Raw genomic sequence first — 26734 nt, forward strand, 5'->3', positions numbered from 1 at the left:
TACTTAGTACTGCTCTTTTCATGGTACTTATTATCAAATTATGTGCTATCCTGTTCAAAACAGAATTTTGATTTGTTTTTCTTGTCATCTGAAACAATTTCTCAGTGGATGCTGAGACTAAATGAATAATGTTACCAGTTCTAGTTTTGCTTTGTTTCTCCGTGGTTTTGCTTAAGATGAAACAAATTGTTTGCATTTCCTTTGAAACACAAAGTTCTACCCCTCTTGCATAAGCTATGAAAATCACATACCTTCATTTCTGAAGGTCTGCTGCGTGTTAACAGGAAGCTGCATGAAAATAGAGAATATCCCCTTTCCTATACTATCAAAATAGAAGTATATGTGCTGTAAATATAGGATGAAGAGACACTGTTATACAGAATGGGCTCAGCTGTCCCTCAGCTTTTGTTGTTATAATCCAAGGCACCTCATTTTTCTCCTCAAGCCCCTTTTCAGTATTTTCACATACTCTGAGCAAGCTACATGCTGGTTTCTTAAGTTCTGTTAAGCTTGCATGCTGCAAGCTGCCCTTGTCCCTTAAATTATATTTTTCTTTGTGCAAGCAGTGGTGCCTGTCCTGCCTGATTCTCAGGTTTTATTAGTACAAGCTGAAGCTGTACTCCTTTTTGCAAGGATAGTGGATCTATCCCAATATGTGCCATACTTCCTGCCAAAAATAAAGACTAGAAATGGTACCTGTTTTATTTCCCAGAGGAGCAGATTAAGGGCTCTTACAGCTGTAACTTTCTTGGCTATCCAGTTTGTTTTTCAGAGCTTTAATAAAACCTTAAAGTGAGAAGGAGCATGTTTGTTTTTCAGAGCTTTCCTTACACGATGCTTGCAAGGCATCTCAATTCCTCGCTCAGCTGTTCAGTACACACAGCAATTCCAACTTTAACCTGAGTTTAACTTGCCCCACCTTCTTGCAGGACACCAAAGGACCTGTGCAGGACGCCATGGCCAGCGATGGGAGCGGACGGGCCAGCAGCCTCCCCAGCTCAGCAGAGAGGGCCCCAGGTAGCTCCGCTTCCTTCTTTGGCAGGGTGGTGCAGTTCTCACTCGGCCTCGTGGGCAGAGTTAGGGTGCTGAGCCAGCGCCTGCACAGCACAGTCTCCTCCATTGGGCACCACGTAGCCCAGAACCCTCTGGACTCCTTTTTCATGTGTCAGCTGCTGGCATTTGGGGTTCCCTTTCTCTATGTCCAGTCAGAAGTTCTCGGGCAGATCCTAGGGGAATTCTGTGGGCAGCCTGCTGACCAGTGAGATTTAATGTCACCCTCCTTTGAGCTGTGTAACTCGTTTGGTTTTTGCGGTGCCTTGTGAATTTTGTGTGCTACATAGAAATCTCAATATATTATTTTGCACTGTGGCTTTGGAGCCTAGATGTTCTCAGTTCTTTCAAGGACATTTTTGAAAGAATACCAGGAAAACACAGATGCTCAGTTGAGGGTCTCCTCTGAGTCAGCCCAGATAAAGAGCCCTGTAATGTATACAGCTCAATGTCAGTGAAATTGAAAGTTTTTATAAAGCACTGGAATAGCTCATAAACTGGATTTCTGTGTTTTCCTGAATTCTGGGTGTGATTTCTTGTTCTCCCAAGATTCTCTTTATTAATCTGGTACTTGAATGGGAAAGATCCCATTGTCTTTGGATTGTGTCTCCTTTGGAATTCTGGGTGTCTGACAGCTAATGGGATTGGGTTCCTTAAACCCCTTGAATTTCGTGGTGCTGGCAGGTCATGGTGCTCTTCCCTCTGCCAACATCTGTGCTGCTCCTGGTCGTGGCTGTGCAAGTGGGGTGGTGAATGTGTGTGTCTTACTGTGACATAGTTTTCCCTTTTAACTTGAAATTCTAATTCCTTCTAACACGAGAGAAGTGTCTGTGCTACAAATGCTCGTTTGCCCAGCCCCCAAGTGCTCATTTTGTGATGTCAGAAAAAGGAAGAAATAGTAATTTCTAGTACTTGTTCTGCAAGACTATGAATAAGCGAAATCAGCTGCTTTTAGAAAGGGAACATACTTAGAGCAATTCTTTGAGAAAAGAATGTTTGCATAGTACCAGTTGAGAAGACTTTAACACAGGAGCAGATAAAAATCATGGTGTTCTTTGACTTTATATTATTATACAAGTGTTTCTAAGATTGTAACTGAATGCAATCTGACAGAAATTTATCCTTAGTGTGTTGATTTTTGGAGTGTAGTTACTTTCAAGATTTCCTCTTTTGTGTGTGTGCAATTTCCATATGGCAAAAGTGAGAAAGAGGTAGGGAAGAATGATATTTGCAAAATGCTATGAGCAGATGTGTGAACTGCAGCATTTTTTGCATAACTAGATAGATTTAAAACTGCTTTCTCTGAAAGTGAAAAAACTTTGTTTTTTTGTAGCTTGGAGCATATTCTTAAAGATAAATAGAAAAAATATTTATTGATACACGACAACTGATGTGAGCACAAGGGGTTTTGTGGAGTGAAGCTGTAGGTGATGATAATTAGAAGGAGGAGATTTGAATTACATTTAGCAATTAGTTTATCACAGCAACTGCTGGCAGAAAATCTCCTTTGGTTTAGTCCTTCCAACAGATCGAATTTAATTGCTTTTACAAAGGAACATTCAGCAAGTAGCACCTAAATGTTCGCTAAGTAGAGCAAACAGTAGGGCATAGTTTGTGATAAACTTCTATAAACCAGGCAAAAATCAGCTATAACTCAGATGTCTCCTTCTGTAGTGGTGGCACAATCCTGTAGCAGCACTGTAGTACTTCCAGAGCAGTAAGATGGAACAGACACCATTTTGTCTAATGGCAAAACTTGAAATCTAGAGCTCCTTCTGTTTGCTTTGTGCTTTTTAGAGCAGTGTATAACTGTAGCATAATGTTCAGAGCTGTTGGACCTTTTAAAGCTTTGCCCCTTGCAGTGCCCTGAGTGCATTAGGACATGCTGAGCTTAGCTGGTATTTCAGGCAGGTGTTGTGGTGCATTCTCATGTGTGCATGGCAGAAGTGCATTCAGTGCTAGAAGAGGTGAGCAGTGCCTCTGTTGTGCTAAAGAAATACCATTAGAGCTGTGTTTTGTTTTCTTTGTGCAGTATGATTTAAGTAACTCTTGGAACTACTGACTGACTTAGCAATGGTTAAGAAGCAGGAGGAAGCAAAATACAATGCATTGTAAAAACAATCCACAGTGGCATTAAAGGCAGGTCAGTTCTCTGTTAGAGCAGCAGTCATGTCCTGTAGGTACTTACCTTCAGCTCCCCTTCCTGCTGGGTAGCTAGGTCAGGAAACATGTGTGGGTTTTACAGTTATTTATGGTTTCAAAAAACAAATCTTTTTGAACTACCAATTTTACCTATACAGTGGAAGAACAGGTTATTTTTCCTGAATAATCAAAAGGAGTCTGTAAGATTACATCTCAGTGTAACTCCTGAATTTAAACTTTTGGTATATATTCCTTCTTGGAAGCTTTCACTGTAGCCTAGACAAATACCTTGAGCAAAAACCTGTCTGAGATGAAGACAGAGGCAGGGATCTGTTTCCTCCACTTCATCCATCTGGTCACTCACCTAGTACAGGTCATACATCTGAAAGTATTTTACTTCCTTTAGGGCAAGACCACCAAATGGAATTTTGGAATAGCAATTTCAGGCCTTGAGATCTGAACTGATGCTCAGTAGTGGGGTAGGTCTTGGTGTAGAGTGTTAGTTGCCTCTAAAGGGATTTAGTAAAAGCAGAAAAGCATGTAACATGTTCAGGTTTGATATTTGGTGGAGATGCAAATATAACTGAGAAGGCAAAGGGAAGGTGTACAACAGTTACATCCATTGTGGAATATACAAAAAGGCAGCCATTTAAAAATTTTATACCTGAGAGTTAAATTCTGCTCAGAGTTAGCAAAAGTGCTTTTGTCAGAGAGCTTTATGGTGACTCATGCAAGTCCTGCTTTTTAGTAGTTGCCATGAAATCCCAAATGGATGTAAATTGCATGGGTTTTCTCCCTACATTCACTGTCCCCTTTGCTTTATCACCAAACCAGCTTAATGCTTAAAATATATTCAACCACAGAGTAGCCTTCAGCAGGTTTAGTCAGGTGAGGTGAGATTGGTCACACCAAGGTGAGATTGGTCACACCAAGCCCTTCCTTGTGCTGTCACTAACCCGTTTGACATGGATTAACCTTGCTAAAGATGTCAGTCCCTGCCTGGGTGGCCACAGTGCTGGCTGGCATGGAGTGAGTTCTGTCTGTCCCTTGTAGAGCAGTGGCTGCAGGGCACAGTCTGTGATCAGCAGGTTGAGGTCTGTTCAGCACTCAGCTGGAGTCACCCTTTGTGTGAGGGGTTTGCACAGAGCCTGTGTGGCCTCTGCCCTGCTGCTCCCAGGGGAGGTTATGGCCAAACTGGAACCCTTCAGTGGGGAAAGTGGCAACAAGCTTTGAGCAGTGGCTGCCATTCTCTCTGGGAAAGGGAAGTTGGGGACAGCTCTTACTGTGCTTTTGGTCCTGCTGAACTGTGGCATGCTTGTTGTAGAGTCTATAACTTTCTCTGTACCTTGTCTGCCTGTTTTTCCTCTATCTTCTGCATTTGCCTTTGTGCCAAAATGCTGCTATTGCTAAGGAAAAAAAAAACAAGAACTGAACAAAAAACTTTTGCTTCTCAACTGTCTCTCCCTTTGATAATCTGTAACTGCTGTGTCTTGGAATTTTTTTTATATAATTTACAGTACTTTATATGGTTTTAATGTGCTTTTAATGCAAATGCTGTTCTTCTGTTTGTTCTAAAGGTCTGTAAGAATGTTTCTGAATTTTCAGCTCTTTCTTGACAGATGGACTTGGAACAGTCTTTACCCCTATCAGCTTTATGATATGCTCCTTGGGGTGATGTTAGCCAGCAATGTTTTTTTGTAAAATATTTCCCATTTCAGGCTCATGTTTTCACAACAATGCATTTCTGTCCCTATCAGCAATAGGAAGTTGATAAAGGAAAGACTGCCTAGGGAAACTCATACTTGTACAGCAATAAAAGGCAAGTCATGAGATCTTTTGCTTGATCTTTTGACCTGTGAAAGATTAAGAAATCAAACCTAAGCAATAGTATGAAAAACTAAAATGCAATACAAATTAGAGCTACTAGGACTTGTGCTTTAATATCACATAAATACATAGTATTTATGATCATAGGTATGGAGTCTGAAAAGTTAAAATCCTCCTATGGATGTGCCTTAATGGTTTTCAGGGAGAAATACTCAGAGCAAAGCCCTTCACAGCAGACCCTTAAACAAGTACTGTTGTATATAGCAAGCAAAATACATGAGGAAGTTGTTTTGCTGACCTGGAGAGCTGGGAAAGAGTGGCTGTTTCCTCTAAATGGCATGTCCTTGAAAGTAAATTATCTGAACCACGTTTGGAAAAGGATCTTGAGTATCTGTACAAATATAAGTATTTTTGAATGCATCCAATATTATTTGCACACAATTCAATTTTGTGTCTGACAAAACACGAATATATGTTTCTGTTTAGGAATAAGCTTCTTGTTGATAAACATTGCCTCTATTGTTCAGAAGCATTGCCTCTTCACCATTCTGCATACATTGAACATGCACTACTTGTGAAAATGGCTTAGCTCAAAGCAATACTGCTTTGTTTGCTGTGCAAACAAGCATTGTGATGAAATCCTCTACTTGGTCACTTCTTTTCATTACTATTCACCTTTGGGTTTTGTTCTTGTTTTAATTTGGTCTAGTTTAAACATTCAATTATGGAAGATAACAGCAAACAAATTCTGTGACATGACATTCTGTTTGAGGTGCCTTCATTTTAAACCAATGAAGGTTTACAAATATATCTCACTCTTTTCCCTGCCAAAAATAAAAAAGAGAAAGGAAAGCATTCATATTTCAGGATGCACCACCAAACTGGGATGAAAGCTATTTCCTCTACTAGCGTGCCTTGAATATTGTCTGTTCTGTTTGGAGGAGCCATGGTGGTGTGTTTAGCAGGACATGGCACAGGGTTCTGAACCCTTTTTTGGGGTATCATACAACTGCAGAGAGATCTGATGGAAGATTGACTTCTCTCTGAAACATTCACAATGCAAAGTTCAGAACCAGACCCTGTATTTTTGGAAGCTGAGGAGAGTGTACAGGTTGCCTGACTAGAACCAGAGTTCAGTGCCCAGTGAATCATCTCTCAGTAACAAGCCAGGAATCTGTTAGGATAAGTGCTTGACTGTTCCCAGTCCATCATGGTCCTTTTCAGTGTTCTTATCAGGATTTGGGTGGCTTTGGCATAAAGGAAAGGAGAATGCTAAAGGATTGGCAATTTGAAGCCCAGAAAATTTGGAAAGGAAAAGATGTGGTGGGAAGGTTATTTGTTCTTAAGAGTAGGAGATGCAGCTGACCTGATGGAGTTTCACTGCAAAATCTTGAAAAATGTTTTGAGGACTGAGAAGGATGTACAAAACAACAGTGTGATGAGTTTGTACTCATGGCTGGATCCTGCTAAGAACACTTTGTCTTGGGAGTTACTGGGCTCCCAACTCCTCCTCTCTCACTCTCTAGCTTTCAGACCTGTAGACTTGTGCCACTGGAATATTTGTTGTTTGTATGTGTATATTCTGAAGGGTGATATGAATTTTTCTGGGCACTTTAAGAGCTTCATTGAATGTTTTTGTGTCTTAGAAAAATAGTATGAAGTTTGTGTGAAAGAGTTGGATTTTTGTTTTAATTGCAGAATTAAAATGTCTGTTTTTTTGAAAAGTGAAATCTGACTAATACTATTTTGAGGTTGCTTCCCTCAGAGAAAGGAGGGGACTGTGCATAAAATAAGTTCAGTGACAGATAATGTTCAAGTGAGATGATTTAGTGCTCAGAAAGGCTTCATGTCTCCGCTGTATAGTCCCTTTGGAAACTTTGATTTATGCAGTTGTTTTTAACCTGTTTTTGTTTTGGGTGTGTGTGTGTCTCTGAATTATGTAACACGTGGTTTCCCTGTTGCTGTGAAATGGAGATATTTTTTTGTTCAACTGTGTGAAATGTTCAAGGGAATAAATTCCAAACAAACTTCAGGTTTCTGAGTTTTTCTTTGTCCTGCCCCTTGTCCCTCCACTGGTTCCAGGTGAGGGATGCTGGAGGGGCTACAGAATTGGGGGCCAGTGGAATGAATAGCTCTAGCAAGCTCAAATACAACTGGCATTTGGGGAGCTCTGTGGCATGTGCCATCTGTCACTGCCAAGTACTACTTTTCAGGCTCTTTCTGTATTGTGGTGTTTATTTTAAATTTTGCTGTTGTGTTGTGGTTTTCTTGGAGTGCGGGGCACACATTGCACAGACAGCACGACCTGCTGAGCACCTCCTTGCTAGGTATTCTGCTGCCTTGGCAAAGCTGGCTTTGGATAGCTGTGCTCTCAGCATTGTGGCTTCACAGAGCTTGGTGTCTGAGGAGGTTGTTTTGTGTGCTTGCTGCAGGCCAGAGTTCTTTGTCATGCTCTGTGACCAAGGCAGTCACACCCATGGCAGAGCAGGGACCTGTAGTGTGACAGGTAAAAGTCTTGACAGGCTTTGGTTCCTCTGCTTGGTGTAGATCTGCTGTGGTGGTGGGATGTTTTGGTGTGATGAAAAGACAGAAAATGACTAAATGCTAAGCTTTGTAGCCAAATCTTGTCTCGTGTTCTGGCTGGACTGTTGTCTTTTCTGAGGACTGCACACAAGGAGGGGACCTGCCTTCCTCAAGACCCTTAAGAGCCTGTTGTGTGATGTTCTCACATGACAAACAGACCTGAATTGTTGTTCTGAGCTGCATTTTCCTGGTCTCAAAATTACAAAGAGTTAGTCTACATTAGGGACTTGTTCAGTATTTTTTCCTCGCATGCTACTCTTGCTTCCTACTCCACCATCTGCAGCTAAAAGCTTGGTATAGCTGATGATTTTTGAAAGTTCAGTTGTGAATGATATTTGGCCTGAGTAGATTACACTTAAATGTTAGGTCACAGAACAAACACAAACCAGTTCTGATCTATGTAAAATTTCCTTCTTTGGAGGGAGGTAATTGCTTTATGCCTTTGAAAATGCCTGTAGTTTTTCATTGCTGTGTTAAGCAGTGCCAGGTTTGAGGTTAAAATGATCCTTCAGTTCTGAGGAGGAGCCATGAGCATTCAGGGTAAAACTTCATATGCTGGTGCATGGGCTAGAAATGTCATTTTGATGTACCACTCCAACAGCCTTCACTGTTCTGTTAACTCTGCACCTGCATATGTGCTCTCCAGAAAGCACATGTTTGCTTCATGAATTAAGAAGGAAAAAAAAAAGGATGAAAGGAGGTGCATTCTAGAGAATTCTAGAGATTGTCCCCATCAGAGTGGAAATCAGACTTTCTTTTAAGTCTACACAGATACCTCACACTTGCTGTTTCTGTGCTTGTGGTGCTTCTCTAGTGTCATGGCTTCTCTAACAGGGATGAAAAAGTGTAAGAAGGTACTTCTAAAATAATGAGTGAATAAAAATTAATACAAATTTAAACAAGGAAGTTATAGTTTTACCACCTCTTGTGATCAGCAGTGTAATTTATTGAGATATGTAGTTGATGATGTATCTTAAAATGCAAGAAGTAAGGGGAGAAAACCAAATTTTAAAAATCAACCAAACAAAAACTAACAAAAACCACAAAACAAAACGGCACCCAAACCAAAAATAACAAAACAAAAAGCCACAAAACCAAAACAAATAGAAATAATCTCAAGGGAAGGAACAGGTAATCCAGAGTCAACATCAAAGCTATTCTCCTGTTTTTGATGTGTATTTATGAAGGAAGGTGAATTAGTTGCTGAACTGATCCTTACAATGTAGAGTTTAGCTTGAGCTTTCTGAACGAAACTGGGCAGATGCTCTTTAAGGATGAGATGGCACTTCTGTGCCTTGTTTAGTTGCTTACATCTGCTCTCAAAAATGTATGTTTAGTCTGACATTTTTCATGTTTGCTGTCATCCCAGAAGGCTGCGTTTGCTTTTTTAGGAAAATTTTATAATCCTCCTTTCTGCTGTTATAGACGTTTATCTGATGGCTTGAGGGTAGAAGTGTTTAAAAATAGGATTTTTTTTTTACCCAAAAGATGTTTTGAATACTTCCAGGCTGATGTGAAAACACATCAGAACTGATGTGTAAACTATTTTTAATCAGTAGTAAGTCTTTTGGAAGCTTGCTTCCTGGAACTGTACCAGATTTTTAATATAACTATCTACATATATAATAACAAGAATTTTGCTATTTTTGGGAAAAATTTCCACTAAGGTGTGAAGCTCTGGATTGCTTGGAATATTCAATTGCTCTGTAAAATTTACACAAGAGTATGTGACATTAAGTGCAGATAATGAAAAATGTGCAACAGAATGAGGGAGCAGATGTTGAACCTTTTTGGAGTATGTGGATCTTTTACTTGTGGCAAATATTCCCCACTGTATTTGCCAGCCTAAGATTTCAGCCTGTTCCATTTGCAGCACCTGATAATCTTGACATAAATGGTAGAAATTAGATAAAGACATGCTTAGTATGTAAATGGATTCTGAGATTCCGTGATTATGGAAATCTCTAGGACATTGCCTCAGAAAAGACAGACTGGTTATTAGCTCAGTAAAGAGAAAGAAGATAGCTGTTCACAGGTGGTGTTTTGAATCTGATCACAAATTGAACAGGAGCCTGAAAACATTACATTCCACATTTTATTATGCATGATAAAATTTCAGGTTTCTGATGGGTTTTTCTTTAATGATCAAAATATTGTCCATTGTCACACGTGGAACTAGAAGTGCCAGTTTCTATAAAAAATAAAAATTTGCACTGAAAGATTCATAGAATGAATCATAGAATGGTTTGGGTTGGAAGGGACCTTTAAAGGTCATTAAGTTTCAACCCCTTGCCCTTGACAGGGACACTTTCCACTAGACCAAATGCCTCAAAGTCCTGTCCAGCCTGACCTTGAACACCTCCAGGGATAGGACATCCACCTCTTTGAGCAATCTGTTCCAGTGCTTCATCACCCTCACAGTAAAGAATTTCTTCCTGATATCCAATCTAAACCTACCCTTTTTCAGTTTAAAGCCATTCTCCATCGTCTTACTGCTCCATGCCTTGTCCATTCTCAGAGCTCTTGCTGGCCCCCTTAGGTACTGACCAAGGCCTCCACAGAGATTTCTCCAGGCTGAGCAAGCTCAGCTCTCTCATCCTTTCCTCACAGGAGAAATGTTTCATCCCTCTAATCATCTTTGTGGCATCTCTGGGCTTGCTCCAGCAGATCCACCTCCTCCTTGCATTGGGGCCCCCAGGGCTGGAGGCAGAACTCAGGTGGGATCTCACCAGAACAGAGGGGCAGAATCCCCTCACTTGCCCTGCAGCCCACTGTGCTTTGGATGCAGCTCAGGACGTGTTTGGCTTTTGGGGTGTGAGTGCACATTGACAGGTCATGTTGAGCTTCTTGTGTCCTTCTCCAAACCTTCTCCTATATCGGGCACTTCTTCATCCTCCTGCTCCCTGCCTGTGCCTTCTGTGATTTGAGCTTGCAGCACTTGCCAGTGAAGATTCCACTCCTGCTTTTAGGTGGAAATAGCTTTGGTTTGGCTTGGTGTGATTTGCACATTTGGAGATCACCTGTCTGATCCTCACGGTGAAATGGGAGATTGCAGAGGGATTGCAGATTGTACTTGTGCTACAGACAAGTGGCAAGAGGTAGATGCCACCATGAATAAATGATACCAAGTGTTATGTAGTAGATAAGATAGCAGAGGCTTTTTTAGTAACAACATAAAAGGGGTTACTGTTTGGATCATAACTGGACAATCAGTCTTAAATATTAATTTCTAAGTTATTTAACAAAAATAAAGAGAACGTTTCACTCAAAAAGTGGGAAACCTCATTAACCAAAGTCATGGTAGTTCTAAAATCTAGTGTGGCCTTTTCTTTTCTTTTTTCTCCCTGCCAATCCCTGCATGTGCCTCATCAAGATCCCAGGTGGTTCTTTGAGGTACCGTACCTTGAATAGCTTCCAGAACAAAATTTATGCCTGCAAAGTAATGTTATTTTATCCTCTTCAGCCTTCCCACACTCAGCTTCTTTCAGAGAATGGAAATGAGGCCAGGCAACATATGATAGAGCTGATCTAAATACCAGGGAGAGCTCTGACATCCTGGATGATACCAGGAAAATGGAGCATGATTGGTAATAGCTTACTGACTTACCAATGCTCCTGAGTGATGAACAGGCTAAAAATCCCTACATAACTTATATTGTATCTCTAGGACTCAAAACCTGTTTGGGCAACAGTAACAGTGAATTCTGTACAAACATCAAGATTTTCTTGCCAGAAGAGATGTAATAAGGAATACTGAGTTTAGCATTGTTCCCTGGGGCTTGGATTAGGTGACCTAATACCTCCTTCTCTTCTCCACCCACCAGTGACAACACTGGCCACTTTCCAGGAGTCAAAAATAGCTACACTCCTGGATGATTCTGTTCCTCTGCTGTAAGGAAGGCAACTTTTCTGTATTGTTAAACCACATACTGAACTCCTAACCTTCATGACATAATGCTGCTGTTTCATGCATATGAGGAACACTGTTCCTCAAACATAACTTATACTGTGAGTTAGATGAATTTCTGTTTGTTTCCAAGACATAAGGATAAATTACAGATGACCTTGATCTGAAACTGGCTAATTATATTCACTTCTGTTTGCTTCCACTAAAACCAGAGAAAGGTCAGATCAATGCAATTGCCAGCTGGTTCTAAACTCAGTCCTACTGATGCAGTAAGCAACTGTTTTGTCAGTGTCTGTTTTGGGAATTCTAGAAGTCTGTTTTAATTAAAATAATGGGGGGAGTGGGGCAAAACATTGCAACACTTATAAGACAAATGTGTGAGTTTTCAATTTCATTCAATAGTCAGTCCTATTAATTTTCACTGTTATGAAGAGAACAAGCTTCCACATTTACAGGCAGTATCTGAGAATGGAGAACTTAATTCTAGCTGGACATTGTGGAATGTGTGGAGGAGGATTTACACCTTCATGTGTTTGTTTCTGGGCTGTCTGTTTCAGAATCCCTTGAGTATTTTAGCTGTCAGCTGTTCCTATACACATTAGAGTGGTTTGAAGGCTTTCTGCTCTTCATTGCTTAGGGCACCAGTAGATATCAACATCTCACCGATTTTTATTTCATGTGCTGCTGAATTCATGCTGTAAAACGTCTTGGCCAGCACTAGAAGTGGTTCTTTGATAACTCTACTGGGTTCTTCTGCACCAGATGGTTTTTTGATTAAACACCTTTCTGTCTGTACAGCTTAATCTCCCCATTTCTCTGTTTAGGTCCCAAATTTGCTGGGGAGAATTTCTAGGCTGATGGTGTGAGGATGGAGCCTGACATGGTAGCAGAAGTCTTGAGAATGTTGGTGCTTATCAATTTAAGGACAGTTTTATTGATCAGGTCCAGCATAAGCCAGTTTGCATTTACAATTCCCAAGAGCTTTGACTCAGTAGAATGCATCTTCTAGAAAGCTTAGTTAGTATTTACTGTTAGGATTGGTATATGTGCATTACAGAATAATTTCAGGAGGGCTCTCTTCAGGTTTGAACACATTTTGAATGCTGGGTATCTTGCTTATGAGTAGACTTCGTTTTTCTTATCCTAATGCCCTTTTTGAGTTCAGGCCTTTTATATTTAGCAGAATGCTATGGATCAAATGGGAAACATCAGAAAACTCAAGATGTAATGGCTTTATAGTACAGCTGAGTAATTCAGGCTTTCTGAGGGCTTGGGAATACCCTACCATAGTAAGAGAGAAAGTTGAGGCATTGTATCAAAGTAACATTGACATTTGATGGCTGCTGAAAAAATTCTTTCACCCAGGATTTTTCTCCTGGGAAGCTGAGAAGCCTCAGAGAAAAAGAAAAACAAATTGTTATCTCATTTGCTGCTCCTGTGTTGTGTTCACATGTGGAATGTGTTTGGAGATTGTTTATCCACAGGTGATTATTTAATTGGATTCTGCTGTGAGTTGTTTCCACTATTTGGCCAATTGGGGCCAAGCTGTATCAGGACTCTTTCAAGAGTCAGGAGTTTTCATTATTATCTTTTTAGCATTTAGTAAGTATCCTGTCTGTATTCTTTAGTATAGTATTCTTTAATATAATATAGTATAAATGTAATATAGTATAATAAAGTAATAAATTAGCCATCTGAGAACATGGAGTCAGATGCATCATTCCTGCCTTCATCAGGGCATCCCAGCAAATACAATACGTAACAACAACAATTGTAATGAAAAGGAAGGAATGAGAGGAGTAACCCCAAAGAACAACTGCTGCACACTACAGTTTGCTCACCACCCACTGTTTGATTCCCAGCTAATCCCTGGGCAGCTATCAGTCCCTCCTGGCCAGCTCCCCCAGTTTATGTTCTGGCCATGACATTCTATGGATGGAATATCCCTGTGGCCATTTGGGGTCACTGCCCTGGCCACACTCCCTCCCAGCCTTTTGTGCACCTGCTCACTGGCAGAGCATGAGATGCTGCAAAGTCCTTGACCCAGGGTAAGCACTGCTTAGCAACAGCCAAAACATCAGCCTGCCACCAGTGTTACATCACACCAAGCCCAAAACACAGTACTAGCTACTAGGGAGAGAATTAACTCTATCCCAGCCCAAACCAGGGTACTATGAAGTATTTACATTCAAATAAATTTGTTCTTGTGTCTGTTTGAGGAGGTGTTGTGTTGCCCTTTTTGCCTTTGAGGATGTGCTTATCCAAATTCAGGGCCTCCTACCAGGAAATGTCAGTTCTGCAGCTCGTGATGTGGGGCTGTGCAAACAAGCACTGACAAGAATGTAGCAGGTCTGTTGGGCTCTTGCCAGGGGTTCCCTGGAGAAATTTTCTAAAAGAGAAGATAAATGTAAAAGGGCAGATGAATCCAGACTGAAAATACTGAACTTCTTACTAACCCTTAAAAAATCCATTCCATTTTACACCCTTCTGTAGTCAGTTCAGAATGACCATGGACATGGTGTATGTATCTGTTGCTGGGCAGTACAGAAATTTACAGTGTCTATAGATAATACATTTTGAGAGGATTCTGGAAAGGATTTCAAAAGAAATCAGTTGCACTTATTTAAATGGAATGTCTTAATTGACTTACTGTTTGAATGTGTGCAGCATCTAGCATGAGCCTCAATACCAAGATTTCCTTTTTTTTTATTGTGCACACAGTGCTGGGCACTTCCTTACATCAAAAGTGTTTTTTCTTGACTTGAAGTGAAGTTGAGAGTGAAGTGCTTGGTGTTGTGCATTCTGGATCCTGTTTTTGGCACTGCCACCAGACTGTTGTGAGATTGCCTTGCTGGTATTTAATCTCTGTGTCTGGACTTGTGCAGTGCCTCTACAGCACTTACCTACTTCCAAAATAGGTCTGTTTTTGTGTGCTAGTACTTGTAAAGCGTTTTGAGGCCCTTGGACAAGAAGTGGAGTTGGAAAACAAACAGGCAGTTAGTGGAACTGAAGTGGGTGAGGGTGAAACTTCTAGGAAAAATCCTGAAACTCAATGTGATGTGAACAGAGATTAAAAATGAGAAGCTAAGAATGCTGCTGGATCTCATTTGCTGCCTTCTCCTTTGAGGTCTATACCTTTTGAGGTGTAGACCTCAGTGACAATGTTTGCTGAATTGGTAGCACACTTCAGAAACCTTACCCAAAAGGTATTTCTCATAAACTAATTGCAAGGGAATATGAGGACTTCCGGCATTTCAAACTCAAAGCTCACTGCATCACTTTTAAACTCCCCTGGAAAAGTTCCCATCTTCCTTTTCAATACTTAGTCACAGGCAATGTGCTGCTGTTTCTGTAGGGAACTGACACAGTTCTCAAACAATTGTGTGGAGGTAGAATGAATTGAAGTGTTTGGAAAAGACAAGTGGAAACAAACAGGTACAGTGTTTCACATTACCACAAAACCACAAGCTTTGGGAAATCCATAATGAAGATTTTCCTGAGAGTCTATTAATTCCTTCCCCCTTTTGCATGTGTTTCACAGACTCCTTTATTTGAATTTCCATAATTCCCCAAGGCCACAGCTAAGTCTGTGCAAAATACTGGACAAGAGATGACATGCACCTTTATTCAGATATTGAGATAGCAAGCTAAGAAAAGCAAGTCTAGAGGTACCGCATGGTAATTAAAAAACAGCTTCTAGTAAAATAGACAGGTATTTTCCCTTTGGGAAGAATTCATTGTTCTCAGATTCCCAGTTCTCTCCTGCATCTTCAGCATGGAAATGTTGTGTCAAGGAGTAACCTTGGCAGGATTTCATTGAGCCCATGGGAATAACATGTAGATTTTACAGAATAAGGTAATACTGGAGGTGAGTTGAGATAGGATCCTCTCTCAAGAGGAGCTTCTTAAGTCTTCCAGGAATTGCCAAAGTTGCTGGAATAGGACACAGTCATGCAGGCAAGGAGCAGTTCTGTTAGGAATGTTATCTCTGATCAGACACTTATCATTTCAGGAGGCAAGCTCTGTCAAAGCTGAGATAAATTAGGGGCTCTGGCAGCTTTCATGCAGCAGCTAAGCAGCCTGTCCTGTTAAGAAAAACATCTCCCTTTAGATGATCTATGTAATGTTCATGGCCCACTGACTCTTCCAAAGTAAAGAGTCAGGTTTTAAAATGTGTCCTATTTTGGATGTTGTTTGTGAATTTTTAGCTGTTCAGTTGATTGTTCAAGAAGCTACACTTGGCTTTGAGGTAGCTCCCCTCTCTGGGTAGTAACACAGCTTTTCTTCCTGGCTGATGCAGCCATGGCAGCCTTTTCCCTCACCTGTGAATGGTTGCTGACTTTTGTCCCTGTGGGGCCAAGCAGAAGGTCAGGTGCTGGCTGGGTGCACTCTGAACAATCTGGGGTATATAGTGTATTGATTAAAGAGAGGCAGCTTTCCCCTCCACAGGGACTTCAGGTCTACAAGAACTGCCTTGGAACACACTTTGCCCATGCATTTAGCACCTTATATATGTGGGGGAGAGAAATGAGAGCAGGCAGCAAGCTTCAGAATTCCTCAGTCTTATTTATATTTTATTGTAGTTTTTTTATGGGTTTTTTAATTGTAGCATCAAATTAGTTAGTGTAAACTTTAGAACATAAAATGGGGGAATTGTCCATCATCTGGACACTTCAGTGATGCTTGTATCTCATACTTACTTTCATCCCTTGTATAAGTTTGTGAAGTGCAGTGCTTTCCCTTCTCATAGTTGATGGCTTTACAGTGCAAGGCTATCAGCAGCATTTCTCTTGTTTCGTATTTGTTAATAAGTTGGACAGTGACTTTGCAGACAGCCAGATTTGCTAAATGCATGGCATCTTGTAGAAACAGACAACTTTTAGAAACAAAACTAATATGTGAAATAAACTAAATAATTTGTGTAGTGCAAATTCCTAGAAATCCCATGCTTAAACTGGTAGTGGAGTTTCTGTATCATGTTCTCTGATGCAGAGCTGTTTTCTTGGCAGACTGGAGAGATGTGACCACTTTTGCATCTCAAGTGTATGGATGTATAAGTTAATAAGACAAAGTGCTGGAAATGCCCTTTCTACTTTGAGATTTTGAGGCAGGGAGTGCTTGTCAAGCTCACAGGACATCTTGGCTTGACCACATCTTTTTGCATTAAAGTTCAGGTTGATTTTCTATCTTTTAAGATTTTTTAACACAGTTGCATTGAGTCACTCCCACTTACAGTTTGTGCTGTGACAGGATTTGTTTCATTCTCTGTGTCCCAGTTACACTGGGTCCTTGTGATGAGAAGGGCAGGGATGCTTTGTGTTTTGAAAAACTTTCCTGAAGGATCATATATGTTCATGAAATGCTTGTAAAAAGATGTCAGCTTGATTTTCAGTCCTTCTCTACCTAGCAGTGATTGCTGCCAGTCTCTCTCCCCACACTAGATATTGGATTATTGAAACAGCCTTTTTTTAAAGAACTCTGCTCCATTTAATTTAATTATATGGCAATTGTTTGTTTGGGTGTTTTGGGTTTTTGTTTGTTTTTTTCTTTGAAAAGGCTGACAAAAAGCCCCTAAGATGGTAAGAAAACAAAAAGAGTGAAGTAATATCAGACAGATAAAAGTTCTTGTTCTTTGGTTTTCAGAATTCTTTTTCTAGTGTACTTTGCAGCTATGTCAGGGTTTGCATCAGAAGCGAGTAAGCTAAAAACAGCTTGTGGAAAGACATCCCTGTTAAAGTAGCTGAGCCTTGCTGATGACTTCATGTGTATAAAAAGTTCTGAGTAGTACAAAACCTTTTTTTTTAATCCTTATTTTAATGTATTCCTTGTTTGTTTTCCCTGACCTTGGTGTTACTATGTTACCCAGAGTCCTGTTTTTTTCTACTGTCAGCCAAAGTGGCAGAGCAAAATTCGAGGTCAGTTCCCCTGGTACTGTGAACTCAGGGCTGGGTAATGTAACAAGGATTGCAAAAATAGATTTGGCTGAGTTGGTATCACCAGAGAGGGAGAGAGAGAATGAAAAGAGTGAATCCCAGTGAAAAAGGCAGCTCAGTTCCACCAAACTTTGCAAACCAAGGCACAACAGAAGGCTTAGCAGCAGGAGATGGTGGAGACCACAGTATCCCTGGAAATGCAAGGCAGTGGTGCCATCTGACCAAGCTTATTTGTTTATACCATGAAAAAGCTCTGGGGTTCCAGCTAAAGGCATGGCAGCCACTTGGCCACATCATGGAAGGGTTAAATCATACTAAGGAAGACAGAAAAACACTTCTGGCAGTTGTCTTCAAGATTTTATCTCAGGGGAGGGGGATTGGAAATGGATGCCAGGAATTATGTAAAGACCTGTGTAATTTTGTGTGAAATATGAAGGTGGTACTGAGTAATTTTCCTGAAAAAAACCCCAAAACCTGTTAGGAATAAAGTGAGAAGCTACAGAGGATGAGGAAAGGAAACAAAAGCTGTCTTGGAAGTGAAAATGTGTGAGGATAAAGTAAAGGTTGCCAAAGCTGATGCTGGGTTAGACTTTGCAAAGGAGAGCAAAGCAAAGAGCTCTGTTTTGTTAGCATGTAGGTAAAAGCAAGGTAAGGGAAAACAGAAGTGTGTTCCATGGCAGCAAGAGTCAGTGTGCAGCAGGATTGGGAAATGAGGACTAATACAATGAAACAAATAATCTTTGTCTCAGAAGAGTGGGAGAAATTAAAATGAAATTGTGAGCTTTGTGGTAACAACTTTTGATTAAATCAAGCTGTCCTGATATACTTTGACTGCCTCGTTCAGGAAATACTGTGGACCACTGGGTAACAGAAGTATGTCCTGCAGATAAACTAAAAAGAAAACAAATAAAAAACTTTTAAAAGTGATCTGAACAAGTATATATCAGTTAAACAGTAGGTGTAACACCTTTTAAGGAATAACTAAAACCTGCTAGTTCTGCAAGAGAAGTCCTTTGACCTCATGCAGGTAAGTCCTAAAATATGTGGCATGGGCTCACCAGAGACTGTGCTGGATTGGCTTGACAGCTTTTATTGACAATTGATACCTCCATGAGGGAAATTGTAGTGCATTTGAACAGTCTGGACTTGAGCGTAACACAGGAATGCTGACACATGGAAATAATTATTGGAACTGGATAAAATGGGAGAGAAGTACATGAAGTGTGAGTAGCTAAGGAGTTGGGCTAAATAAGAGACAAGAGGTTTTATTAAAAGTGGAAATAAGGGGTTTGGATGTAACCTACAGATTATGCAGTGTCCCAAAAAGTGATCTGGGATCTGATCTTTGTAATACTGTCATTAAGGTTACCAACTGAAAAAAAAAAGACCAAGGAAAAAATCTGCTAATGCAATTCAGGGCTGAATCAACATTTCAAATCCTTATCAATGCAGAGGAGGACAAGCACATCATCCACTAAGAACTGCAAAATGTTGCCAACTGTAAGATTAAACTAAGGAATGTAATAGTGGAAAGTACCAGGTCAAGCACTAAGATGATGTTGAGAATTTTGGCTACCAACAAAGTGCTTATCAGTTGAAAGCAAAGAAGGAGAGAGATCTAAGTCTCATAAAAGCCACCAGTACTATGTGACATATAAATAGGCAGGTGTGTTCTCAGTGTGTATCAGATGAGAGATTTGTGGCAGGGCTGTGTATTACACTGATAAGGCCTCATCTGGAAAGCCATGTTCACTTTTAATCACCCAGGTTCTGGAAAGATTAATCCAAACTGGGACAGGTTCAGAGACCTGGGGGATGATCAGAGCACTGAAGAGCTTATCTTCAGTGAGAAGAAGGTGTGGCTTGTTTAGCAAAGCAAAACAAAAGCATGGAAATATGGGTAAGGGGTCAACAGTGGTGTAGTATTCAAGCTAAAATACTGCAATTTAAAAAATAAGTGGATGAAAGCAGGATAGAATAAAATTCATTGAGTGCTACTGTGAGTGAAGCTTCTCAATACTTTTCTACAACTCTCTGGTTCACATATCCTGGCAATTTTTGGGGACTTCTGGGATTTTTGCTTGCAAATGTCTCTCTGAGATTTGTCCCCGTGATTCATTTCATTACAAATCCTGGTTGAAAAGTCAATCAATTCAAGTCTATTAAAAGTTTTCAAATTTGGCCTTTTTTATTCCTTCCCTCATCTTTAAGTAGTAACAATATTGCCTTGCTCCTTAACTCTGTAGATTTCCCTTGGCTGGTGCCAGTTTTAACACACACAGCAAGGTTGCCCTGTAGCATTCCATGTCTCAGATAATAAATCCAGCCTGTGCCCAGGCCTTCCCCACACAAACTTCATTGCATCTCTAGTTTTTGCAGCTAAAATGGCCCTATTTCCTCTCTCAACTAGGATATTTAACATTCTTTTTAGCATCTATTAGCCAAAACCACTAAGATTCCCTTTTGCAGTCTGGCCTCCCAGTAGTGGCGAACAGGATAATGACGTAAGGTATTCTCTCGCTTTATTTACCTCCCTCTGCCTCATGCCCCTTTTCTCCCAGTTGCTCAGTTCTCTTAAAAATGTGACTTTCTGACTGTTGCATTTGTTGTTTATTGCCTGGCTTGTCCTCAGGTCCCAGTGTGAACGGGCTGGAGGAGCCCAGCCTGGCCAAGCGTTTGCGGGGCACCCCGGAGCGCATCGAGCTGGAGAACTACCGGCTGTCCCTGCAGCGCGAGGAGGAGCTGGAGGAGGTGCCCGAGGAGACCCTGGCAGAGCACAACCTGAGCAGTGTGCTGGACAAAGGGACAGAAGAGGATGTGCCCAGCAGGTCAGCACACAGTGCCCAGCAGCTTTTCTGCACCCATCCCAGCTGGCTTTGACTGCCTTTCCTTTTTCTTTAACTCTTTACCACGTTGCGCTTTCTAAAGCTTTTGAATCACACAGACTTTTCATCTTGTAGTTTCTGTTCTCAATAACTCACTACTATCAGAAGACACCTCTAGCACTGTAATACCATGAGATTAAGTTCTAAATTGGAAGGAATTTTTAAATTTAGTTTTTCAGTTGTATTAAAGGTGAGTCTTTTGAGCAAACGGAACATGCATTCAAATAGAAGGGGGTTCCAAAGTTGCCTTCTTTTCTGAATGCTTTGCATTACAATTCAAAATCATGTTTGGTTTCAAGATTTAGGCTTGACACACATGTAATCCTGACTGAATGCTGGTGCAATGCCTGAGAGGTATTAATGGGAAGCAATAGCTGTGGCTGCTGAAAAATGTGTTGTACCTTCATGGTAATAAAATGAAGGTGTATAAATGTGTTACACCTTCATGGTAATAAAATAAAGGTGTATAAATGTGTTGCACCTTCATGGTAATAAAATGAAGGTGTATAAATGTGTTGCACCTTCATGGTAATAAAATGAAGGTGTATAAATGTGTTGTACCTTCATGGTAATAAAATGAAGGTGTATAAATGTGTTGCACCTTCATGGTAATAAAATGAAGGTGTATAAATGTGTTGCACCTTCATGGTAATAAAATGAAGGTGTATAAATGTGTTGCACCTTAATGAATTTCTCTTTATATGGAAAATTCTGTGCAAGCACACCAGGATCCACATCCATGCAGGCAGAGCTAGTGGAAACAATTTTTACAAGAATCATTGAGAGGAAATCCTTGAGGAAGTATGCTCATAAACTTTATAGTCAATCACACACTTTTGTGGAGTCTTGGTCTCTTAATACAATTTCTCATCTACTTGTCTTTGTAGCAATTGCAGCCCTTACCTTTTAATCTCTGAGTCTGTCCAGTAGTCTTGAAATAAACTCAGAAAGTGCTGTTGTTTGTTTTCTGAAATTTAGATCCTATAGTCATATTTTATGTATGAATTGCCTGCAGATATAGGTCTGTATGAGAAATTGAATAATCTTGGCCTGTTTTTGGGAGATTCAAACTATATTTTCTTAACTCATCCTTCCTTTAGTTACCTGCTCAGGTTTAGGAATTACATCAACTATGACAATATAAGCATTGATGATCTCGGGGGTTTTTACTTCTTTATGTTTCTGCCTCTAAAACAGAAGTGTGGAGCCATTGACTGTTGTTACTCTTTGTCTTGATTTCAATAAATCGGGACACATTAGGCCTGCTCAATAAATGAGAAAGAAGAAAGAAAACTTAAAAAGGCCAAGAATTAGTTTAAAAAGTGGAATTTTGGCATTTTGGTATGAAGCTGATGGTCATCACCAAGAGGTGTTTTGTGAGATTCTGGAGATTGAGGGTGGTACACTATTAGGTTAGCAAATTTGGTTTTTGTCTTGTAGGGTGTTACATTTAGTTCCTTTTGTCCTACATTCATCCCTATAACTTGTTATCAGTATGAGTATTTCTGTCTGTAATAGACTACATTGTATATATTTCCATGTGAGAACCAGAACGGGCAACTCGCATTCTGTCATAAGGAGAAAAGAGGAAATACATCAAATTCCTTGACAGTTTTACCTGGAAGAATTTATATTCCAAATCTAAGTATGGCAAGCAGTTTACTCAGAAAATGGACAAGGCCGTGTGGGCCAAATATCAGAGAGAGCAGAGGGAGAATTTTCTAGGAGGTGTAGCTATTGGATATCCTGTGTTTAGCTGTATCCACTCCATGGATAGACTGCAGAGACAGAAAGACTTCAAAAAAATAAAAAAAGGGGGGAGAAGTCTGACTACTTTTCAGCAACAAAAAAAAAGTTTTGACTCTTGCAACAAGCCAGGCAAGGCCCTGATTTAATCATCTTCACTGTCGTGGTGCAGCGCTGCAGGGCTAGGAGCAGGCGGAGGAGATGGGGAACTCTTTGTTCCCTCCGTGTCTTATGAAGGATGGATTGGGCTTTCAGGGTTCACTCAGCTGGCAGATAGAAATCAGGCAGAGACCTCACATTTTGGTGCACAGCTTCCCATCACACACACACTGTTGAGAAAGTTTATGGGAAACAGCATTCAAAGTATATTTTTTCAAAAGATAGTTAATCTTATTTAAGTTTCAATTTAAAAAAAAGATCAATTAAGCAATTAAACCCAGACTACACACTAGTCTGAGGTGTAGGAAACCTTTTATGTGCCTTATTGATTGCCTTTAAGTTGCAGTAGCCCCCAGTGTGCCATCTCCAGTTTTGGTGTCATGTCCTGTGGCCTTTCAAATGAGTATAGTAGGACAGCTTGTGCTGTATAGGTCTGTATGGCAAGGGAAGAGATTCATTGCCACAGTTTAGGTTTCAGTTCCTCTCCTCAGCACTAAATTTGTGCATACTTCTTTTTCTAATGAGATATTCAACTCCTTATGCAAATTCTATAGAGCAACCTACCTTGGTCTTTGATTTCTGCTTTAGAGAAAAATCAAATTTCAGCTCTTGAGTGAATTCCTACAGCACAGGGTTTCCATGCTGAAAGGAATGCTTGCTATACCAGGCCATCTCTCACTGCTGTCTTTCAGCTTGTCATTTCTCAGTATTCAAAGGTCAAACAAAAGCCAAGTGATAAATAAAAGCCAAAGAAGGTGAAGTGAGCTGTGTGGTGAGGAATTTGTGTCGTCACTCCTCCATGCGATAAGCCGGCTGGTGGAAGAGCAGCAGCTCATCCTGTTCAGCACCCGTGGCAACAATTTGAGCAGCAGTAAACCTTATTGACAGCACACCAAGCCCCCAGCATGCAGCACCTGTCAGGTTTATTTCCATACCAAAGGGTGGGAAAGTAAATCAGGGAGAAGGGGAACATCACATTTACCCCTGTGACAATATCTGCATAAAGCCTTTGGAGTATGCTCTGGTCTCCATGCACCAAGCCTGTGGCTTGCCAACAGTGTTTGTATTCAGTATTTCACATGTGAAAATCAGGCAGCATGTTAAAAATAACTATTGAATTCATGCTGTGAAAAAGTGGCTTATAGTTTGAGGAAAATAATGTTATTTGTATGCAGACCAGTGAGAAGAATTTAAGAGCCTATGGACAGAAGTGTGTGACAATCAGAGCATGAACAAAGGGTTTTCCTTATTAGGTTTGCTATCAAAGTAGTCTCTCAGACTAGCAGATGAATAAAATTATGTAAATAAGATAGTACAACTTTACAAATTGTATTTTATAGACCCACATGAAGTATAACCTTCATTACTTTCTACTTGTTGGTTTTCCCTTTCATTGTCTACATGGAATGGGTTCTGCCAAAGCTGGTGATAGTGGGCATAAGGAAGCAGCAGAAATACTATTCTCAGATTATTCACCCAAACTTTTATTATTCTCAAACAGTTTTCTCCTTCAGTCAGATGAATTGGGCCTTTTTAGATTTATGGGGAATCATCCAACAGTTGCTCTAATAAATGCAGTTCTCTTATGACAATGGTCTGTTCAGGTAAAACAAAGCTGGGGCACCTTTTCACCCTGCAGAGAGGATCTGTGAGTGTTTTGTAGTCCTCATTCATTTTCCAGTGACAATTGCAACTATCTTTCTCCTCAGTCCCTCCAGGTAGTCTGGCATGTAAGAGTGAGCTAGATTAAATTCACTGAATGAGTGGTTACATTTCCTGCCCCTGCTGCATATGCTGAGGAACTGTTAGAATTAAACAGAGGTGACTTCTAAAAGGCACTAATGATTTATTACTTTGCATGGTTGAGACTTTGCTGTGGGAATAATAATCTCATTACTGTAATTATCTTTGCACTGCTTCCTACAGTTTCTTGCCACCATGTACACAGTGTACTTAATTGGATACATATTTCTGTCTGTGATGCAGAAAAGTGAGGAATTTTGGGGGTTTTTTTCCTCCATCTCCTTAGTTAACATGCTGTATCCTTTGCCTGATGTGCTTTGTGTTCTTTCTACTCCCAAAGACTGCTCTGGTTCACAGGAGCAAGTACCAAAATCATTCTGGGTATCTCAGCAGTAGCTGCTGTATCAAAAGCTGTGGCCTTCTACATTCTGATACTGTGAGGAACTCCTGCATTGATTTATCAAGAGCAATGTGATATGAAGAAAATAATTTCTTTCTGTTGTATTCAGTTGTCTTGAACTGTAACCATAAATGCTGTACAAATATTTGGACTTTGCTTCAGAGGCAGTTTTCTGCTGCCTCTCCTTCTTTAAAAGGAGGGCAAGGACCATACTGCAGCCTGCAGGTGATGCTGTCACTAAAAGGCCTGTGAAACATTGAAAGCTGAAAATCAGTGTTATGTTTTAGGCTCATGAGTGTTGAAATGACTTGTTAGTGATCTAAGACTGATCAAGAGAACATTGACTTCATAATCTTTAATGTTGTTATTTATTATTAGCAATATAATCTTTTTTTTTTCTAAAACCTTACAGTAGTTCAGAATCGGAGATGGAGGAGGAAGATGAAGAGGAAGATGATGAACAGCAACCCCCTTCAGACCTGGGTGGTGTGCCATGGAAAGAGGCTGTGCGTATCCACGCCCTCCTGAAGGGAAAGAGTGAAGAAGAGATTGAGGCTGAGCAAAATCATGAGATTGAGTACAAATATGATGAGGAGGAGGAGGAATATGAAGAGGAAGAAGATGAGGAGTCAAGTGAAGGTTAGCTTGGTTCATCCTTTCTTTCTGCCAGCCAACAGGGAAAAATGAGTTGAGTATTTGCCCTGCAGAATAAGAAAGATTTGCCTTGGAAACTTTACTTCTTCTTTTGCTTCTTTGTTGCTCTGGTTTTTGAGGGAGTTATGGTCAAGGAAAGCTCAAGGTGGTTCATTCTGGATTCTGAAGGACCTTGCCCACAGGACAGTTTAGAGTACCAGTACTCACAATATGCTTCCCATACACCATGCCAGCGTGTCAATTCACAGCCTTGTGCTGCTGTATTGGCTTATGGTTGGTTTTTATAGTTATTTGGAATTAGATTTGAATGTGCCCTTTGTTCTCTGACAGCAGGAACTGGAAGCATTGTGGTTGCAGTGTTTTCAGTTTTAGAGTGCCTCACTAAGGGGTAGTGCCCTGTCACTGTCAGCAGGGCATTCCACAAGAAGGTGCTTGTAGCTCTCCCAGGTTAAAAAATGGCTTTGATGGGAGTTCAGGTAGTTCCCATTTTAGCTTTGAAAGATTTCTGTGGAAAACCTTAGGGAAAGACTCCTTCCCCTGTGTTTGTCTCAGTCATCAAAATGCAAAGTTTGTGCTCAGAATAGACATGTTTCCAGTGTTTCACCACCATGCCAAATTTCTCACTGCTCTTGTCTTTGTCTTTATACTCACATTTCCTTTTTGAGGAGACTTGTAGACTCCAAAGAGCTTTTTTGTAAAGGTCTTTGGCTGCCTACTGCCAGCAGAGGTCCAGTGTTGAGTCTTAGTGGCGGTGTCGTTGATGAGCTCAGCAGGCTCCTTGGCTACCTAGGAGCTGAATGTCCATGAGTGCAGTCTGTGGAAACCAAGAGTTCTTTATGAGTATGGCAACATGCATGTTGTGTGTTCAGCCTGCTGAGCAGTGGTGTTCTTGGATGGATGTTGTTTCGTTCGAGCAGTTTTCCTGCCAGGCACTTGGAGCACAGCGGGAGTACGGGGAGCTGCAGCATTTCCAGGCAGTCTCTCTTTCTGATCCTGTCCTCTCTCTTTCTCTCTTTCCCTCTCTCCATGGCTTGTGTGTGTACACGTGTGCCTGGTGCTAAATGTGGATGTGTGCTTCCCTCTGCTGTAGAGGGGGAGTATAACCCTTGGGAGAGAGAGCTGCAGCAAGGCCTCTGGCTTCAACGTCTCTCAGATGAAGAGGACTCGGGTACACATAAAGGTACCCATACACTGTCTCCACCTCCAGGGGAAGGTATTAAAGAGCAGGTCCCACATGAAGAGTTTCTGTGTTTTATTGCATTGTTTTACCAGCCCCCTCAAAACTGATTCAGTGGCCATTGTTCATCTCCTGGTTCAAGTGCCATAAATCAGATCTGTTGCTGACACTGGTTTTAGTAAGGTGATAAAGCTACCAAGTACCTCAGGATTTCTAGAAAACCTGGACAATTTTGCTGCTGTAATTTCATGAACAGTGACTTCCAGGTAATAAGGAGTATCAGATTTGTTCTACACATGCAGACTACTTGCACCTGTGCATTATCTCAGACACATGGGACACACCAGAAGTACTGCTTTAGACTGCTTGTGTCAGCAAAGTTGCTTTTTTTGTTGTCCTCTGTGTGTGTGTCTGTCTGTAGGGAAGAGTCTAGAAGAAAACTAATCAAGCTACAGCAATCCCTCAAGAGACTTCAAGCAGTTACATAATAGTTATAAAATTAATCAGACATTCAAATCTAACTGGTTG

General features: G+C 40.7%; 1 protein-coding gene across 4 annotated transcripts in view; it reads left to right on the top strand.

Annotated features, from left to right (window-relative positions):
• Window positions 1-26734, top strand: part of MICAL3 (microtubule associated monooxygenase, calponin and LIM domain containing 3) — a 160337-nt gene that overhangs the window by 92669 nt on the left and 40934 nt on the right. For 3 of the 4 annotated variants that reach the window (XM_058022949.1, XM_058022951.1, XM_058022950.1), the window contains 3 exons: window positions 930-1017; window positions 20075-20270; window positions 24788-25014. In XM_058022949.1, coding sequence (XP_057878932.1) covers window positions 930-1017; window positions 20075-20270; window positions 24788-25014 — 511 coding nt within the window. Of the gene's footprint in view, window positions 1-929; window positions 1018-20074; window positions 20271-24787; window positions 25015-26119; window positions 26210-26734 lie in introns of all 4 variants that reach the window. The other variant, XM_058022952.1, reaches the window with a different exon arrangement.

Source organism: Melospiza georgiana, chromosome 4, assembly GCF_028018845.1.
Source record: "Melospiza georgiana isolate bMelGeo1 chromosome 4, bMelGeo1.pri, whole genome shotgun sequence".
Taxonomy (NCBI): domain Eukaryota; kingdom Metazoa; phylum Chordata; class Aves; order Passeriformes; family Passerellidae; genus Melospiza; species Melospiza georgiana.